We start from the raw sequence: 16,728 nt of genomic DNA on the forward strand, positions 1-16,728 counted from the left end.
GGGGGGTGTCAACTGATCCCTGAGTCAGCAAATTCCAACTGGACGGCCACCATGTTTCTATGGACATAGTGCAAGGTACGCAGCTTGGCAGGCCATCTCCCGGGTCCCATGTCGCCAAGAAAGGTCTTTCTGAGCCCGGGATGGGCCAGGCCTCAGACACACATGACAGAAGAAGGTGCTGGACATTGCACGTGGTCAGGGGCTGGGAGGGCGCGGGCCCCCCTGGGCTCACCTTTGTAGGAAGGAGGAGACTTCCTGCAGAAGGAGGGGCGTGGCCCTGTCAAAGTCCAGGGGCTGCTGGGTGACAGTGTGGTTCCTCATCAGGAAGCAGTCTGCATGCACGATCAGGTGGCCCACGAGGCGCGAGGCTGTGAGGAGGACAGCAGCAGCCAAGGCGGCCCCAATGGCGGGCACCCAGGAGCTGGTCAGCTGGGTGAGGCGGCCCACCGTGAGCGTGAGCGAGGCCACGGCCAGGACCTGGAACCAGAGGCCCAGGGAGCGCTCCAGGCCCACGCGCTTCTCCGACAGCTCCCACCGAGCGCAGTCGGCCATCATGGTAAAGGGCATTCCAAGGAAGCTGTCGAACCCGTGGGCCTGCGGGTGGTGGCAGTGATCGCGGGAAGACTCACAGTTCAGTCCCAGGTGCCATTTTCCTGGGGGTAGGAGATGCAAACAGTAGGTATCACATATATTATGGTTTGGGTCTGCCGTGTCGCCCCAGATCTTCCTGCACTGCAGCCTTAGACCCCAATGCAGCAATGTCACAGGTGAGGTTTAGGGACGGAGTTGGTTTAGGTCAGCTCTGGCCTCATGGATGGATTCATCCATTGAAAGATATAAGACAGTTACATAGACCCTGGGAGGGGGGGCTCTAGGAGACGGTGGTTGGAGGAAGTTGGTTGGAAGCACACACCATGTCCCTGGTCCCTTTCTTTCTTTCCCTCAGCTTTCCATCTGCCATGAACTGAGCTGCCTTCCTATACCATGCCCTTCGGCCATGATGTTCTGCCTCATCCCAACCCAGAGCCATGGAGATGTGGGGCACAGTTGGAGGAAGTAGGACACTGGACACACGTCCTTGGGGACTCTATCTTGTCCTTGGCTCCTCTCTCTCTCTCCCTCTCTCTATGCCTCTCTGCTCCCTGGTGCCCTGTCCTGAGCTGCTCTCCTCCTCCAGGCCCTGCCGCCATTTTGTTCTGCTCCCCTTGGGCCAGAGCCATGGAGTTGGCCACTATGGACTGAACCTCTGAAATCATGAGCCCCCAAGTAGACTTCTCTTCTTCTAAAAGCTCATGTGTGAGACACTACAAGAACCTTCAGAGGGGAAATGATTGGGATAGGAGAGGTATAACCTGCTCAGTGGATTAATCCACTTGGATGGACTCACTGGGTGGTGACTGCAGCAGGTGGGGTGTGGCTGGAGGAGGGGGTCCCTGGGCTGTGCCTTTGGGGTCTCTGTCCTGTCCCTGGTGAGCAGAGCTCTCTCTGCTCCCTGGTGCCCTGTCCTGAGCTGCTCTCCTCCTCCAGGCCCTGCCGCCATCTTGTTCTGCTCCCCTTGGGCCAGAGCCATGGAATCAACCCACCATGGACTGAACCTTGGAAAACATGAGCCTCAAATAAACCTTTCTTTCTTTAAATTGTTGTTTCCTGCATATTTTGCACAGAAAGGTGGCTATGACAGCATGCTTGCTCTACTCGAGCTCTCTCCCAGGAGCTGGGGGAGTGTAGGCTGTGACATCAATGACAACACCACCTGACCTTATCCTTGTGGGAAAAAGGGCCCCGAGAGGAAGCATTTCCCTGAGTATGAATTTCTCGTGAGAGGTGTGACAGATTGCCATAAATCTGCTTGCTTAAAACATCAGGGGATGGTTCTCTGTCACATCTGGACAATCCACTCAAGATCCTCTACAGGCTGTTTCCACATAAGGTCCCACAGGCAGCCCTCGATTGTCTGTTGGCATTCCTGCTGTCCATCAATCATGGATAGAAAATGTTAGGGGGGAAATTTGCATGTTCTCTGAGCACAGGCAAATTGTTTTCCTTGGTACTCAACAAACAACAGAGCGTAGCAACGATTCGGGCAGCATCGACATTGTTTTGGGTATTTTAAGTCCTATGAAGGTGATTTAAGGTCTATGGGGGATGTGTCCACGCTCTATGCCAACACTGTACCACGTTATATAAAGGAGTGGAACCTCCAAACATTTGGGTATCTAGGGGTTCATGTAGCATTTAGCTCCTGATATCCTTGGGAACCTTGTTCAGTCTTCAGCTGGTCACGGTGCTCTATAACAAAAGAAGGATGTATTCACAGTGATCAGGCTGTTTCTGAAAGCTCAATCTTCCAGAATGAACATAGAACAAAGAGTTCTGGGCTTTGGGAGTGGGAGGCCCATAATAGAGGCCAAGTTCAAAGTGGGAGACTGTTTCAGAGCTCAACTTTCAACTCCAGTAAAGAAAGATTTTTGGCTTCTATGCAGCCACTGTGAGGGTATTGATAAAAACCACATTGCGTGTCTTCTTGTGCTATGGGGTATTTGACATTCGGAAACTCCATGAGACTTCCCAGGCATTGATAGACCAGTCTACCTTAAGACATAATGGTCTATTGATTTTCTGTCCCACATACCAGCTAGACATGTCCTCCACGATCAACTGATGTAATTGCTGATAAAAATTATTACTACAGAGTTGGGCACCATGGCTCACGCCAATAATCCCAGCAGCTTGGGAGGCTGAGGCAGGAGGATTGTGAGTTCAAAGCCAGCCTTAGCAAAAGTGAGGCCCTAAGCAACTGAGTGAGACCCTGTCTCTAAATAAAATACAAAATAGGGCTGGGGATGAGGCTCAGTGGTTGAGTGCCCCTGGGTTCAATCCATGCTACCAAAAAAAAAAAAATTATCACTACAAGTGAGGATCATGGCATTGTGGTCCCCTTTCCCTTCTCCCTGTCTGTTGTCTTGAAGTTTCATTTACTTACTTTTTGTTCAATATCTAATGTGGTTTCTTGGCATATAGAAAAACACATGTTTATTGTGGAAGCACAGAGCGAGGTAAGTTATATGCAAACATTTGGTCAATGAGCATCTAGTTTATGTTGTTTTGATATTTATTTTTCTGTGTGTGTGATGGGGGTCTCGGTATGTTCCCTAGGATGGCCTCCAACTTCTGGCCTCAAATGATCCTCCTGCCTCTGCCTCTGGAGTAGCTGGAACTACACCATGCCTGGCCATATGACTATTATTTTTGAATGTGTTGACTTTTAATTTTGTACCAGGGATTGAATCCAGGGGTGCTCTATTACTGTGCTACCTCCCCATCCCTTTTTATATATATATTTTTTTTTAATTTTGAGACAGGGTCTTGCTAAGTTGCTGAGGCTAGCCTCCAATATGCAATCCTCCTGCCTCAGCCTCCCAAGTTGCTGATTATAGGTGTGTGCCACCACACCTGACCAGTTGACATTTGTTGAATAACTTGTGGTCCCTGTGCATCCTGGGAGACCACATCATCTCTGTCATCTGGGAAATGACCTGGGACCTCACTGGTTGCCTTTCCAAACATTTGGAGCTCAATAGACCCTTAAAAGAAAAGTAGTGAGCTCCAGAGTTGAAAGAAAGGTACCTACCTATTAGTCCGGTGGCATAGCCTTGGTCTCTCAATATTTTTGCAAAAGTTATCTCATTGGTGGGCAGGCCCCCGGATGCTGCTGTCCACTGGAGAACACGGAAAGCATTGCTGGAAACCATGCCTTCGACCAGCCAACAAAAAGAAATAAGTTACTATTATGTATTTGCTTTTAGTTGATGATGATGATGTCCAGTCTTTTAAATTTAGAATATTCTGTAGAACTCTCCATTATTGAAAATTACATTGAAAAGTTCCTTCCTGCAAAGACCTGCCTCACAGAACTACATATTTGGCAGGGAAGGTCATAATGAAATGTCAATGCTGGAGAGAAGGTGTCTGGTCTTGTGCAAGTTAGGTCACTAAAAGGAAAAAAGAAAAAGAATTTAATGGAAAAGGGATGAGAATTTAAAATGAATTTTTGATTTCTCCAAATTCTTGCTATCACCAAAGAGTTTTCACAGTTATCTATGAAATGATGTGCAGAGCTTCTGGGTACGCTAATGGATGGTTATCACTCCAGAGAGTGCAGAGGGAGTTGGCCTGGTGTGGATTTTGGAATGATTGAAAGATTCATTGCGTCAAGTATGGTAGTGCCCACATGTAATCCCAGTGGCTTGGGAGGCTGAGGCAGGAGGACAGCAAGTTGGAGGCCAGCCTCAGCCACTTAGCGAGGAACTAAGCAACTTAGCGAGACCCTGTCTCAAAATAAAAAATAGTAAGGGCTGGGAATGCGGCTCAGTGCTTAAATGACCCTGGGTTCAATCCCTGGTATCAAAAATAAGTAAATAAACAAATGAAGATTTCCTGGATAGTTCTAATATACTGGCAAACCATTGAGCTCTTGACTTCAACACAGGTGTGTGTGTGTGTGGGGGGGGTGCTGGGTATTGCACCCACGGTTGCTCTACCATGAGCCACAGTCCTAACCCTTTTTTATTTTGAGTGTTTTGCTAAATTGCTGAGGCTGACCTCAAATTTGCAGTCCTCCTGCCTCAGCCTCCTGAATTGCTGGAATTTCAGGAGTGCACCACCCTACCCAGCTATGCAGAGGAAAAGGAAGGTTTTCTTGCTATTTAGGTGTAGCAGGGTCACCAGATCAGGGGATGAGTACCACTGAAAGTAGAGTTTGCGACCATTTGCGAGAAGAGGGAATATGCCAGGCATGGGGTTCCGTCAGGGAGGCACTGGGGTAGCCAGAAGAGTGAGAAAGAAATTTAGGGAGATGCCTCCATTTTAAAATTTTTATTTTAAATGGAAAGAAACAAGTAAGGCAGAGCAAGATGTTTTCAAATCTGACAGCGTTAATAATTTTGGTCTGCTCTGGGCTACAGGGGCTGCTCACTGCCCCAATTTCCTGGTTGCAGAACATGGGGTGAGGGGAGCAGGGGATATTCACCCAGAGGACATGGGCAGAGGATCTGAAGGTTCCACATGGAGAACAAGCTCACATGCACATTGCTGTTGTCTCTAGGAACCGGCCAGCACCCAGAGGTCAGCTCCCCGAGGGCCAGTGAGGGCCATGATACCAAAGCATCCGAATGCAAAAAATAAAGATATATGTTGAATGGATGCTTAATACTGCAGCCCAGAGAGAGATGGACGGATGGATGCAGAGACAGGTGACGGATGGGGACATGATACAGATGATAGATCCAGTTGCTTCTTTTTCCTGGGAAATCCTTAACTAGTCCTGGGTGTGAGTGTCCCCTGGAGTCTGGGGCAGATTCTTCAGCCTCAGAGTCCAAGAGCAGAGAAATGGTGAGGACAATACACAGAGTTCTGAATTTTTGATCTACTTCCTACCCAACTCCCTTGCAAATGGCAGATTTTAAGCTAAACAATAACATACATATCATGCCCAAAAATAATCTATAAGACATGAAGGGCCCCTGAGATGATTGAGAAATCCCTGCCTTGGAAAGAGAAAAATATCTTGCCAAAGGACATCCCCCCACGGACCACAGGAAACAAAGATCATTCTCTTTCCATTAAGAGGGCAAAAATTTACGAACGAGTTTCAGAAACATTCATATTTTTGCTCTCATTAAACATATTTGTTTAGTTCTTTTTTTTTTTTTTTTGCACATTGCCTAATGTATACCTGACGTCTGTGATAGGAGGGTCAGCAAATGGCCTCCTGCCTACTTTTGTACTCCCAGCCAGTGAGAAATGGATTGGTGCTGCTGTGGTTTGGATTTGGTGTGTCCCCCCAATAAGCTGTGGGTGAAAGGCCTGGTTCCCAGCTGATGGTCTATTAGGATGTTAGGGAGCCTTTAAGAGGTGGAGTCTACTGGGTGGAAGTGAGGTCATGGAGGCGTGGCCTGGAAGGGGAGAGTGGAGCTCCACCCCTCCTTCTGCTTCAAGGATCCTCCATGTTCTGTGACCATGTGCTGGCTCACCACAGGACCACAGCCAAGGAGCCAAGGACCAGGAGCAGAGCCCTTCCACACCTTGAGCCCAACAGAGACATTTGGATCTCAATGAGCTTATTTCTGTCACAAAGCTGACTCATCCAGGGCCTTTGCAGATAATTGGGAAAAAGTAGAGAAGATTTCATAACCTGTTGTTTCAGCTGGTTCTTTTCACTACTGTGGGAGAGAAGAAGAAAAAAAAAAAAAAAAGACCTGACAAGAACAAATTTGGAGGAGGAAAAGTTGAATTTGGTTCATGGTTTCCGAGGTTCAGTCCATGGTGGGCCAACTCCATGGCTTTGGCCCAAGGGGAGCAGAACAAAATGGCGGCAGGGCCTGGAGGAGGAGAGCAGCTCAGGACAGGGCACCAGGGAGCAGAGAGAGCTCTGCTCACCAGGGACAGGACAGAGACCCCCAAAGGCACAGCCCAGGGACCCCTCCTCCAGCCACACCCCACCTGCTACAGTCACCACCCACTTAATCCTTTCAAGTGGATTAGTCCACTGATCAGATCACACCTCTCCTCCTCTAACCATGTCACCTCTGAACTGTCTTGCATTGCTTCACACATGAACTTTTGGGGCACAAAATGCAATACATATGGATAAAGTTTTATTAGGACATGGCCACAACCATTTTTGAGTGCACTGCCCATAGAGGACTTCAAAAATGCCGTTGAGCAGCTGTACCCAAGACTGTGTGCCTTGCAAAAATGAAAATATTCGCTACCTTGCCTGCTACAGAAAATGTTATGTTCATACAGTTAAATCCCAGCCTGGGTCACCTTGTTCCCTGAGGGGCTAGAGCACCAGGGCTGGCTGCAGTGTCATGGCAGAACTCTGTGGGCTGGGACCCATCTTTCCCCATCTGGGTGTCAATGAGAGAAGGCTGTGGGTGGACATGCTCCTGTTCCTCCCCAGGTGGGTTTCACAGTAGGACTGACCTGAGCGAATGGGGTATCTGCCCGTCAGGAAAGCAGCCCTGCTCGGGGTGCACACAGACGCCGCGGCGATGTGCTGGGTCAGGACCACCCCGTCTTCTGCAAGCCGGTCGATGTTTGGAGTCCTGCCGAGAGAAAAAATAAGAGTGCTGTGTTCTGTTGTGTTCTCCTAAGAAACCTGGATTTTCATTAGCGTAGGGTAAGCTGCTGGTCATCAGTGAGTGCATCAAGATGTGCTCAAGAATGATCCAGAACCTTAAATGTCCTCAGGACCTTCAAAGAAACAGCATCTTGATGAATTATGGTGGACCCCGTGTCCACCAGGCGCTGCTAGTCCTGACAGACAGACAGATGGGCAGTTCAGAAGCGGGAGGCTGCTTCTCACTGGGCGGTCAGGGACTACATGGGCAGGTCCAAGGTCACGGACACCCGTGAGGGTACCGGGCCAGGCACACCCAGCAGGGCCCGCAGATTCAGCTCCATGCTGGGTGTCAGGGGACATTAGAAGAATTGAAATCAGTCCCGAGTGGGTGAGCTTGGCTGGATGGAAGAGGGGCTGGGAGTGAGGGGCAGTTCAGCATGGCTTTGGGCTCACAAGCAATAAAATTGATTTCCAAGACACCCTCCATCTGTAGTGGGTGGGTAAGAATCCTATTTTCAATCCAAGGAGTAGATCGTCTGCTGGGTGGATTGGAGTTGGATTTATGTTTGCATGTGCAGGCTTCTGTGAATGTCCCCATTGGCCACTCCTAGGTTTGAATGCATCCTCAAATTACCTGTGTGGGAAACGTCACCCCCAAAACCACATCTGTGGTACTTGAGTGCAAGACCTCTGGATGGTGACTGGGTCCTGGGGGTTGTGCCCTCAGGGTGGGTTAACAGATGCTCAGAGTGGGGGGTAATTGCTATAATGCCAGCTCTGTCTCTCCGGGGTGCCCTCCACCACCAGGAAGCAACAGGAGAACTGAGCCCACCCTGAGGAGGAGCGGTCACCTGCTCTTGGATGACCCTGCCTCCAGATTTGGGGGCTTCAGGACCCTCTATTCCCATAGGAATCACCAGATCTAGGACCTGCTCTTTCCTCTGGTCCCCAAGAACCCATTTCCCATTCCTTGCCTTAGGGTCTTGTTGCCATAGCAGCCGAGGTCTCCAATGCCAAGGTCATCCGCCATCATCAGTAGGATGTTGGGCCTCGAGTCAGCTGTATCCCTGCAGGTGGATGGCGTCCCTCCCAGCCAGAGACCCAGGGCCATGGCCAGACAGCTCCTGAAACACAGGCTACATAAGCATGCTCAGCCCTGTAGCACGCGCCATCGGTCAGACATTTGCAGGGGGACACGGCGTCAGTGTTTAAGGGTTTGATGGGCTTAGGGTTTAGCTTTGAACCTATGCCCCAGGCCTTTGATTTTTTTTTTTCATTTAAAATTGCTCATGCACTTGATGGTCTTATTTGGACTTTCAAAGTAATTTCGGAGGCTCTAGAGTGTTGTTGAATGGTTATGGCAATAGCAACTTAAAAAGCCTTATATAAGCTTCCTTAAAATGTATGGATCTGTTTTCAAGAACAGCTACTGCACCCTCCCCTTCTCCAACTGGCTTTTCTTCCTCTTCCTTCTCTCTCTCTTTCTCTCTCTCTCTGGGGGTGGGGGGAGAGGGATGTTACCGGGGATTGAACTCAGGGTCCCTCAACCAATGAGTCCCATCCCCAGCCCTATTTTGTATTTTATTTAGAGACCGGGTCTCCCTGAGTTGCTTAGGGCCTGTCTTTGTCTGAGGCTGGCTTTGAACTCAAGATCCTCCTGCCTCAGCCTCCTCAGCCACTGGGATGACAGGTGTGTGCCACCACGCCTGACTCTTGTTCTTCTTTCTTAAATGGCAAAACTGTCTTGGACTTGTGTGTTGGGGGTACCTTGCTACAAGTTGGAACACTGAGTAGACACAAGCTCTGGGCAGTCGCCAGTCCCGGTGAAGCCAGAAATAGATAGAGTAGATAGGTAAATCGAGTCAGGAGGCCAATTTTGAGTGAGTCTGGAAAGTTGAAGACTGTCCCCTGAGGGTTACTGTTTACTCGAAAATTACCCCAGTGTCAACCTTAGTAGGACCACTTGTGAATAAGCTAGTGGCTTTCATCAAGGACAGGGTAAACACAGTTCAGATGATGGTTCTGTGTACCCACTATCAAGCCCTAGACCCCGAAGAAGATGTAGGGCCTGCCCATATAGACCCTATATAGACCCCCAAATGAGGCAAGTTTCCAGACAAAGAGGGGAGTGAGAAACTGGTGTGACTCCATTTTTGAGAAACCAGCTTCTACCTCAAAGCCCGTCCAGGGAAGGGGGCATGACCCTTGTCCTTCGAAAAACCCACAGAGCACTCCTAAGCACATACCCACCCTGCTGAGTTGTTTGTCTATAAATAACAGGAGAGATCTGTGTTGCCAGGTGTCCCTGACTCAGTCAGGCTAGGTGAGGACCCATAGCAACCCCCTAGCAACCACCAATCAGTGTAAGACAGGGAAATACCTGGGATGCCAGATGACCCCCCAGTAGTTTATGGTGGTTGATAACGTGTTGGGAAACCATGTAGTTCAGCATGAACACCCCTCTTGGCTTAAACCAATCAGTTCAAAGGAATCCCCCTCTTGTAGTAACCTATCACCCCTACCCAACTTGTTCCCAACAGTGAATGTGCTAATCAATGTTAAGAGTTGTTGTTTGCTTTTCCTGCGGTGTGGAATGATTTGCTGTGAAGTTGTGACAGAGTATCCCCCCAAAACCTATAAAATCTCACTGGACAAAGGACGGGGATCACTCCCTGGGACCACTGCATAGGGAACGGTTGTGAGTCCAGGCTCGAGCTTGCAGTAAAGACTCTTAAGTGGTTGCATTGGATTCGGCTCCTGGAGGTCTATGGGGTCCCAGGAATCTGGCATCACATGGGGAAGCTGGTAACGTGAAGCCAGGAAGTAGAGGAAAACCCTGAATCTTTTATCCCACGATACCGTGATGCGCAGGTGGGCTTTGGAATGATGGAGGTCCCAGTTCAGAGAGATAGTAAAGCAACAGGTCCCCTCCATAGTGTGGCAGAGCAGAGATCACCCTGAGTCTCCAAGGAGGTTTGCCATAGGGGCTGCGGAGAGCCAGGCGCCTGGCCATCGGATGCCCTTGGCGCTTCCCACCAGGTTTGGGTCTAATCTCTCCTGAGGCTGACTGGAACTCTCCCAAGGTACGGGGGCTTGGAGCCCTCAGACTGATCTTGATCTCCGTGCCCGGGGCTCCAAGGTCTCCTGGGTTCCTCACTGAGCAGAGGCCCCTTGCTTATCTGTGGATTTGGGGAGAGCCAGGAGGAAACGCAGGCGCGGGCCCGGGGACCACACCATCCTGTCTTACCATGAGTATCCCATCCGCCGCATGGTCTCGCTCCTGTCCTGTTTCCTGTAGAGAAACGAAGGGTTAGAGAAGAACTGGGCAGCAGGAAGCACATCCTTCCTAGAGGTGAAAGATCGGGATGGAGGTACGTGGAGAAGCTTGGCTCTCACGATATCAGCTCCAGAAGAACCTTAAAACCATGGCAAACTCTCGTGAGGCGATGCTCAAGCACGGGGTCTAGACACACTGGCACGCTCTATCAAAGAAGCGGACAAGCCCAACATGGTGGTGAATGGCTGTCATCTCTGCAATGTGGGAGGCTGAGGCTGGAGGATACGAAGTCAGAGGCCAGCCTCGGCCACTTAGTAAGATCCTAAGCAAGTTAGCGAGACCCTGTCTGAAAATTTAAAAAGTAAAATACAAAGGGCTGAGGATGTGGCTCAGTGGTGAAGCAAGAAGTAGCTGTGTGGGTCCAGAGAAGGAGCATTTGGGGCTTTGCAATGCAGATAGTTCCTGTTGCAACCAGCCCATTTGCCTATTGTAGGGAGAATGTGGGAGTAGAAAATTCAAGAATGAATGGACTCTCCTGTCAGCAAAACCTTGCTGAGCAAGAGAGAGAGAGCTGGGCTTGCTCACTGAGCCCTGGTAGCGCTGGAAGAGCAAGTTTGCAGTTCTCTTCATTCTTCTGTTCTCTGTTTGCTTATCCACCCGCCTGCTGCAGGACAGGAGGGCTTACACCTGTGAGCCATACTATGCTTTTATGAGACCTAGTATCTGTGCAATGCAGAGGGACATGTATCCCACAAACCAGGTGGGTCCTGACAAGACAGTGTGCCCCTTGGGTGTGCAATGCTCTGAAATCCTGAGCTTTCCTCCCTGATCATGGTGCAATCGTTGGCCAGAGACCAGATGTTCTCTGGACACCAGGCTGTGAGCGTTTTGTCAACACATTTCCCAGCACACAGGGATGAGGGTTTTTGACTGTCCCCAAGGGGCCTGGAGCTGACAGACCAGAGCACCTGACCCAGGAGCTCTGCTTCCAAGTCCTGTCTCCCTGTCTGAAGCTTCCTCTCCATTTCTCTTAAATTGTGCACAGATGCACGAGGGACCCATTATCTCAGAGCATTGGGTGTCTCACAGGCAGTGGGGACAGCAGAGCTGGTCTGTCTGCCACAGAGAAAGAGCTTGGTGTTGACTTGTGGGCTCTGGGCTTTGGGACATGGGGAGGAAGCAGGGTGATGTGCTGAGCGAGGTGACATGCTGAGCGGGGTGACATCTGGATGTTTACCTCTGCATGGGCAATGGTGTGATCTGGACAAATGCCCTTTTTAAAAAAGATCAAATTTGCAGCAATGTAGGGGCCAGTCAGAGCAAGGAGGGACCCGGAGCTCAGAAATGAGTCAGGAGAGAATCCACCAAGGTCACACCAGCCGGTGGGAGTTTAGGAGAGACGACTTTCAAAGCCCTGTGGCCAGCAGGTCCACAGACCTGGGAGGGGAGAGGAAGCAGATTGACAGGGGACTCTTTCAATTCCCCTCACCTGAATGCCAAAGAGCTACAGGGTGAGCATCCCTTGTCCAAAAGGCTTGGGACCGGAACTGGCTCAGATTGCAGATTTTTTTTTTTTTTAATTTTGGAGTATTTGCATTTGAAGACATCTTGGGGACCCAAGTCTAAACATGAGATCATTTGTCTCATGCACCCCATGTACCCAGCCCCATGGTAAGTGTTGGACTACTTGGGGTCTGCATTGCCTTGAGGTCTGGTGGGGAATTGCCTTTGGCCGAAGTCCTGCCCATGCTGAAGTTGGTATGAGGGATGCTCAACTAGTGTGCGCATTCAGGGGACAAAAGCAGATTCCTGCAAAAGACAATGGACATTAGGAACAAAGAAGAATGCTAATTATACATGAAGTTATTAAGGAAGCCCAGAAGCAGCGCACTGTGTGTGGCTTTAGGTTAGATGCCAAGACCACCAGAAAACCAAGCAGGCTGTGAGGAGATGTATCTGTGGGGGAGTGAGGAGTGAGATTTGGGGTCTTTTTTCTGGACAGCAAGATCTTCAACAGAAAGGCGTTATTATGGCAGTGTGAAATGAATATTGCCACACTATTTATTGCACACACAAAAAAATGCTGTTGGAAATTTCCAGTTGGAATGTGTTGGTGTAGTGCATGTGCATCTTTTCTTTATAGTACTGGGGATTAAATCCAGGGGTGCTTAACCACTGAGGCACATCCCCAGCCCTTTTCATTTTTTTTTATTTTGAGAAAAGATCTTGATGAGATGCTTTGGGCCTCACCAAGTTGCTGAGGTCGGCTTCAAATCTTTGATCCTCCTGCCTCAGCCTCCAGAGTTGCTGGGATTGCAGGTGTGCACCCCACCATTTTATTAAATACACAAATTTAATGAAAGAAGGAGGGAGGGAGAGGAAATGAACATGTCTCTGATAACCCCTCACAGGTTAAATGAAACAAATAGAAATAGTTCTAGTAGTAAAAGGTTAAATTAAAAAGTCCTCAGCTACTTTGATAAAGGAAAAGATGTCTTAAAAAGACTGAATTGTACCACCTCCAATGATATTTTATCTGTAGAAGAAAATGTCCCAGGTGTCGCCTAGGATCTATTATTTAGAAAACACAGGTATGAGCCAGGTGCGGTGGTGCACACCTGTCATCCCAGCAGCTCTGGAGGCTGAGGCAGGAGGATCGTGAATTCAAAGCCAGCCTCCGCCAAAGTGAGGCGCTCAGCAACTCAGTGAGACCCTATCTGTAAATAAAATACGAAAGAGGACTGGGGTTGGGGTTCTGTGGTCGAGGGCCCCTGAGTTTAACTCCTGGTACAAAAAAAGGATATCTCACCCAGAATCAATTACTTTAAACAAAAAGAGGGATACCTAAAATATTGAAATTGTTCCATGGATATACATGGACAAACCCTCTATACACCATTAAAATAAAATACCAACTAAAATGCCTCTGTGCCATTTTAGGTCAAATCTGAATTTCTCCAGACTGTAGAATACTCTCTTATTATACATAAAAGAAACTGCCTCATGGAAAAGATAAGTTTTGGTAACTGGATATTCTAGAGTATTGAAATGATTCAATTCAGAAGAAATTGTACTCTTCTTTGAAGACTAATAGTTTTTTTTGGCAAGACATTGTATAATCCAATGTGTCAATAGAACATTGTCTTAAAAAACAGCAAGTTCTAAATTATCCTCTTACACAAGGTCAATCTCTGCCGTTTCCCAGAGTGGGAAGGACAGAGCAGGCATTTTGCAATGACTTTGGTTCTTATTCTCTTTGAAATATATTAATGTAGCCCATCTATTGTAATATTGGTTATGAATTTCTTCTATCACATCATCATCAGGACTAAAANAAAAAAAAAAAAAAAAGAAAAGAAAAGAAAAAGAAAAAGAAAAGAAAGAAAGAAAAAGAAAAAGAAAGTCTCTTCTAATTAATTTTTTTTTTGTGTGTGTTTATTCTTTATTGTTGTGCTGGAGATGAATTCTCAGGCACTCACTCATGCTAGGCAAGTGCTCTAACACTGAGCTCTACTCCCAGCCCTCTTTATTTTATTTTGAAACAAGGTCTAAGTCGCCAAGGCTGGCCTCCAACTTGCAATCCTCCTGCCTCAGCCTCCTGAGCTGCTGGGACTACTGGAATGAGCCACCTCACCTGGCCCTCCTCGCTAACCTGAAACACATAATAAATTTTATTAATTTTTTTCACCCCTGGGCTGTAGGCACCCTACTCGATCGTTTTTGATCTACGAGGTTGGAGGATTCCAAGTTTTCCACTTGATACCTCTTCCCAAAGTGCATCAGCAGCCCGGGCACTGAGTCCAGGAAAGATCCAGGGGCGATCACAATCATTGAGTCCCCGACACCCTTCCTCCATTACATGGAAAATACCTCCCTTCTGGACTTGGACATAGAGGATGCCTGGGGCCTGACTTGTTTATACAAGCCGATGATTTTGCTGGTGCAATGGATATTGGCAGCAAAATGTGTTTTTTTTTTTTTTTTTTTTAGCACAGGTGTGGTGCCTACCCAGTGTTTGCTACACTTTGTGATTTTTGGTTACAAACTGAAATCATTACCATGAGGTGGGGCAGTGGGGGGGGGGCATAGAAATATTTTTATATGAATTTCAAGGCACTCATACATCACCAAACCAGGGGATGCCTTTACAAGAAGTGGCTTAAGGCCTTTTCATTTCTGTGCCAAACTATGGGAACTTGTGCTAGATACCTGGCTGCACCACCCGGTCCCCACTGGGGCTGGGTGGCAGAGCCTATAGTGTCTAGGCTGCAAATCTGCCTAGCCTGCTACTGTACTGTAGGCAACTGCAACACTGTGACATGTCCTGGTCATATCTAAACACGGCCTAGGCCAAGAAAAGATCCCGTGAAACATCGACTAAAAGGTTTATGAAAGGTGCTGCTGTTTGGGGCTGTTCCCATGCACAGAGCTTGCAGGATAAGTCCCCCTGTTGAGTCCATGAGTGCTGAATGAATGTAAAAGTTCAACAAATGCCGGCAGCTCTAGTATTTACAAATCCTGTGGGCATGCCGGGTACAGTGGCACCGGCGTCTAATCCAGAGGCTTGAGAGGCTGAGGCAGGAGGATGGCAAATTGGAGGCCACCCTCAGCAACTTATCAAGGCCCTCAGTTACTTAGTGAGATCCTGTCTCTACATTAAAAAAAAAAAATAGCTGATGAGATAGTAAAGAAAACGTAACTCTATATACACAGAGGAATATTACTCAGTCTTAAAGAAGAATGCAATGATGGCATCTGCTGGTTAGTGGATGGAGCTGGAGACTATCATGCTAAGTAAAATAGGCCAATTTCCCAAACACCAAAGGCTGAATGTTTTCTCTGATATGTCGATGCTAATTCATAATAAGGGGAGGCTGGGGAAGAATAGAGGTACTTTGGATTAGGCAGAGGGGAGTGAAGGGAGGGGAGGGGTATGGGGTGGGAAGAATGAATGGGACATTATGACCCTGTGCTTATATGACCACAGGACCAGGGTGATTCTACACCATGTACAACCAGAAAAATGAGAAGTTGTACTCTATTTATGTAGGATGTGTCCAAGTGCATTCTACTGTCATGGAGAACTAATCAGAACAAATTTAAAAAACAAACAAACAACAACAACAACAACAACAAAAAAAAAAATATATATATATATATATATATATATATGAGAGAGTGAGAGAGAGAGAGAGAGAGTTTTTTTGATATTTATTTTTAGTTTTCAGTGGACACAACATCTTTGTTTGTATGTGGTGCTGAGGATCGAACCCAGGCCGCAGGCATGCCAGGCAAGCATGCTACCGCTTGAGCCACATCCCCAGCCCTTTAAAAAAATATATTAAAATAAATAAATAAATAAAAAGGGCTGGGGGATGTGGCTCAGTGGTTAAGCACCCCCTGGGTTCAATCACTGCTACCAAAAAACCAAAAACAAAAACAAAAACAAAAACAAAAAAAAAAACACAAAACACTATGTCCTTAGACTACACTACACTTATAATTTTTTTCTTCAATAATACATTAAACCGAGTTCACTGTAATTTTTTCACTTCATAAACTTGCATTTTTTTTTTAAACTTTGGATTCTTGTGTAAGGATGCTTGGTTAGAATACAAACGGTGTGGTTAAAAAATGGAACTTTTTAATGTTATTATGACCTTGACGGACACCTATTGGATACTGTCACTTTCCAGTGCACAGCTATGAGTCTACATTCCTACACGTTTTGCATGCAGCTTCTCTTATATCAAGTGGCTATGACAGGCATTACAAAGTCGGATTTTATTCTTTATCAAATAGACACTTGTGCTTTTTTTCCCCTTTTTCTCGCAGGAAGATATACCAAGGCCCTCTGCCCACGCCTCTGGAGGACAGTCTGGCTGTGTTGGTTTTACTCGGCTCCTTGCATTGGAGACCAGAGACAAAGCTCAAGCCTTGGCTGGAGAGTGAGTCAAGATAACGCGACTTGACTCTGTCAGCTCAAAGGCCTGCTTCTGCCGGGGACACGTTTGCATCTCAGCCCCTGGGAGGCAGCCCTCCCCTCCACGCTGGCCGGTGGCCACCACGTTCACCGCTGCCCAAGGGGGACGCAGGGAAGCAGCCCGCGCCCTCCCTGTCACTCAGCTCACTGAGTGTCCTGCGCGACAATGCAACTGCGCCCTTGCTCTTCCCCCAGTGCTGGGTCCCCGCCAGGCCTGGGCTCGGTGGCCACGTCCTGGCAGCCTGTGGACATCCCTGAGACGGGACCTCAGAGACGGCTGGCCCCTGCTGCCCCTGGCCACCCCTGCCCCGCCCCCACGGGCACGAAGTTTCAAACCCACCA

At 48.1% G+C, this 16,728-nt stretch overlaps 1 protein-coding gene across 3 annotated transcripts in view; it reads right to left on the minus strand.

The window, feature by feature from the left end:
• Positions 1 to 16,728, minus strand: part of Arsl (arylsulfatase L) — a 25,919-nt gene that overhangs the window by 8,783 nt on the left and 408 nt on the right. For 2 of the 3 annotated variants that reach the window (XM_015506865.2, XM_048784676.1), the window contains exons 2-6: positions 10,374 to 10,418; positions 8,101 to 8,262; positions 6,988 to 7,109; positions 3,632 to 3,754; positions 233 to 653 (exon numbers count right to left, since the gene is read on the minus strand). In XM_015506865.2, the coding sequence (XP_015362351.2) occupies positions 233 to 653; positions 3,632 to 3,754; positions 6,988 to 7,109; positions 8,101 to 8,262; positions 10,374 to 10,418 (873 nt within the window). Of the gene's footprint in view, positions 1 to 232; positions 654 to 3,631; positions 3,755 to 6,987; positions 7,110 to 8,100; positions 8,283 to 10,373; positions 10,419 to 16,728 lie in introns of all 3 variants that reach the window. The other variant, XM_048784677.1, reaches the window with a different exon arrangement.

Source organism: Marmota marmota, unplaced genomic scaffold (assembly GCF_001458135.2).
Source record: "Marmota marmota marmota unplaced genomic scaffold, marMar, whole genome shotgun sequence".
NCBI lineage: Eukaryota > Metazoa > Chordata > Mammalia > Rodentia > Sciuridae > Marmota > Marmota marmota.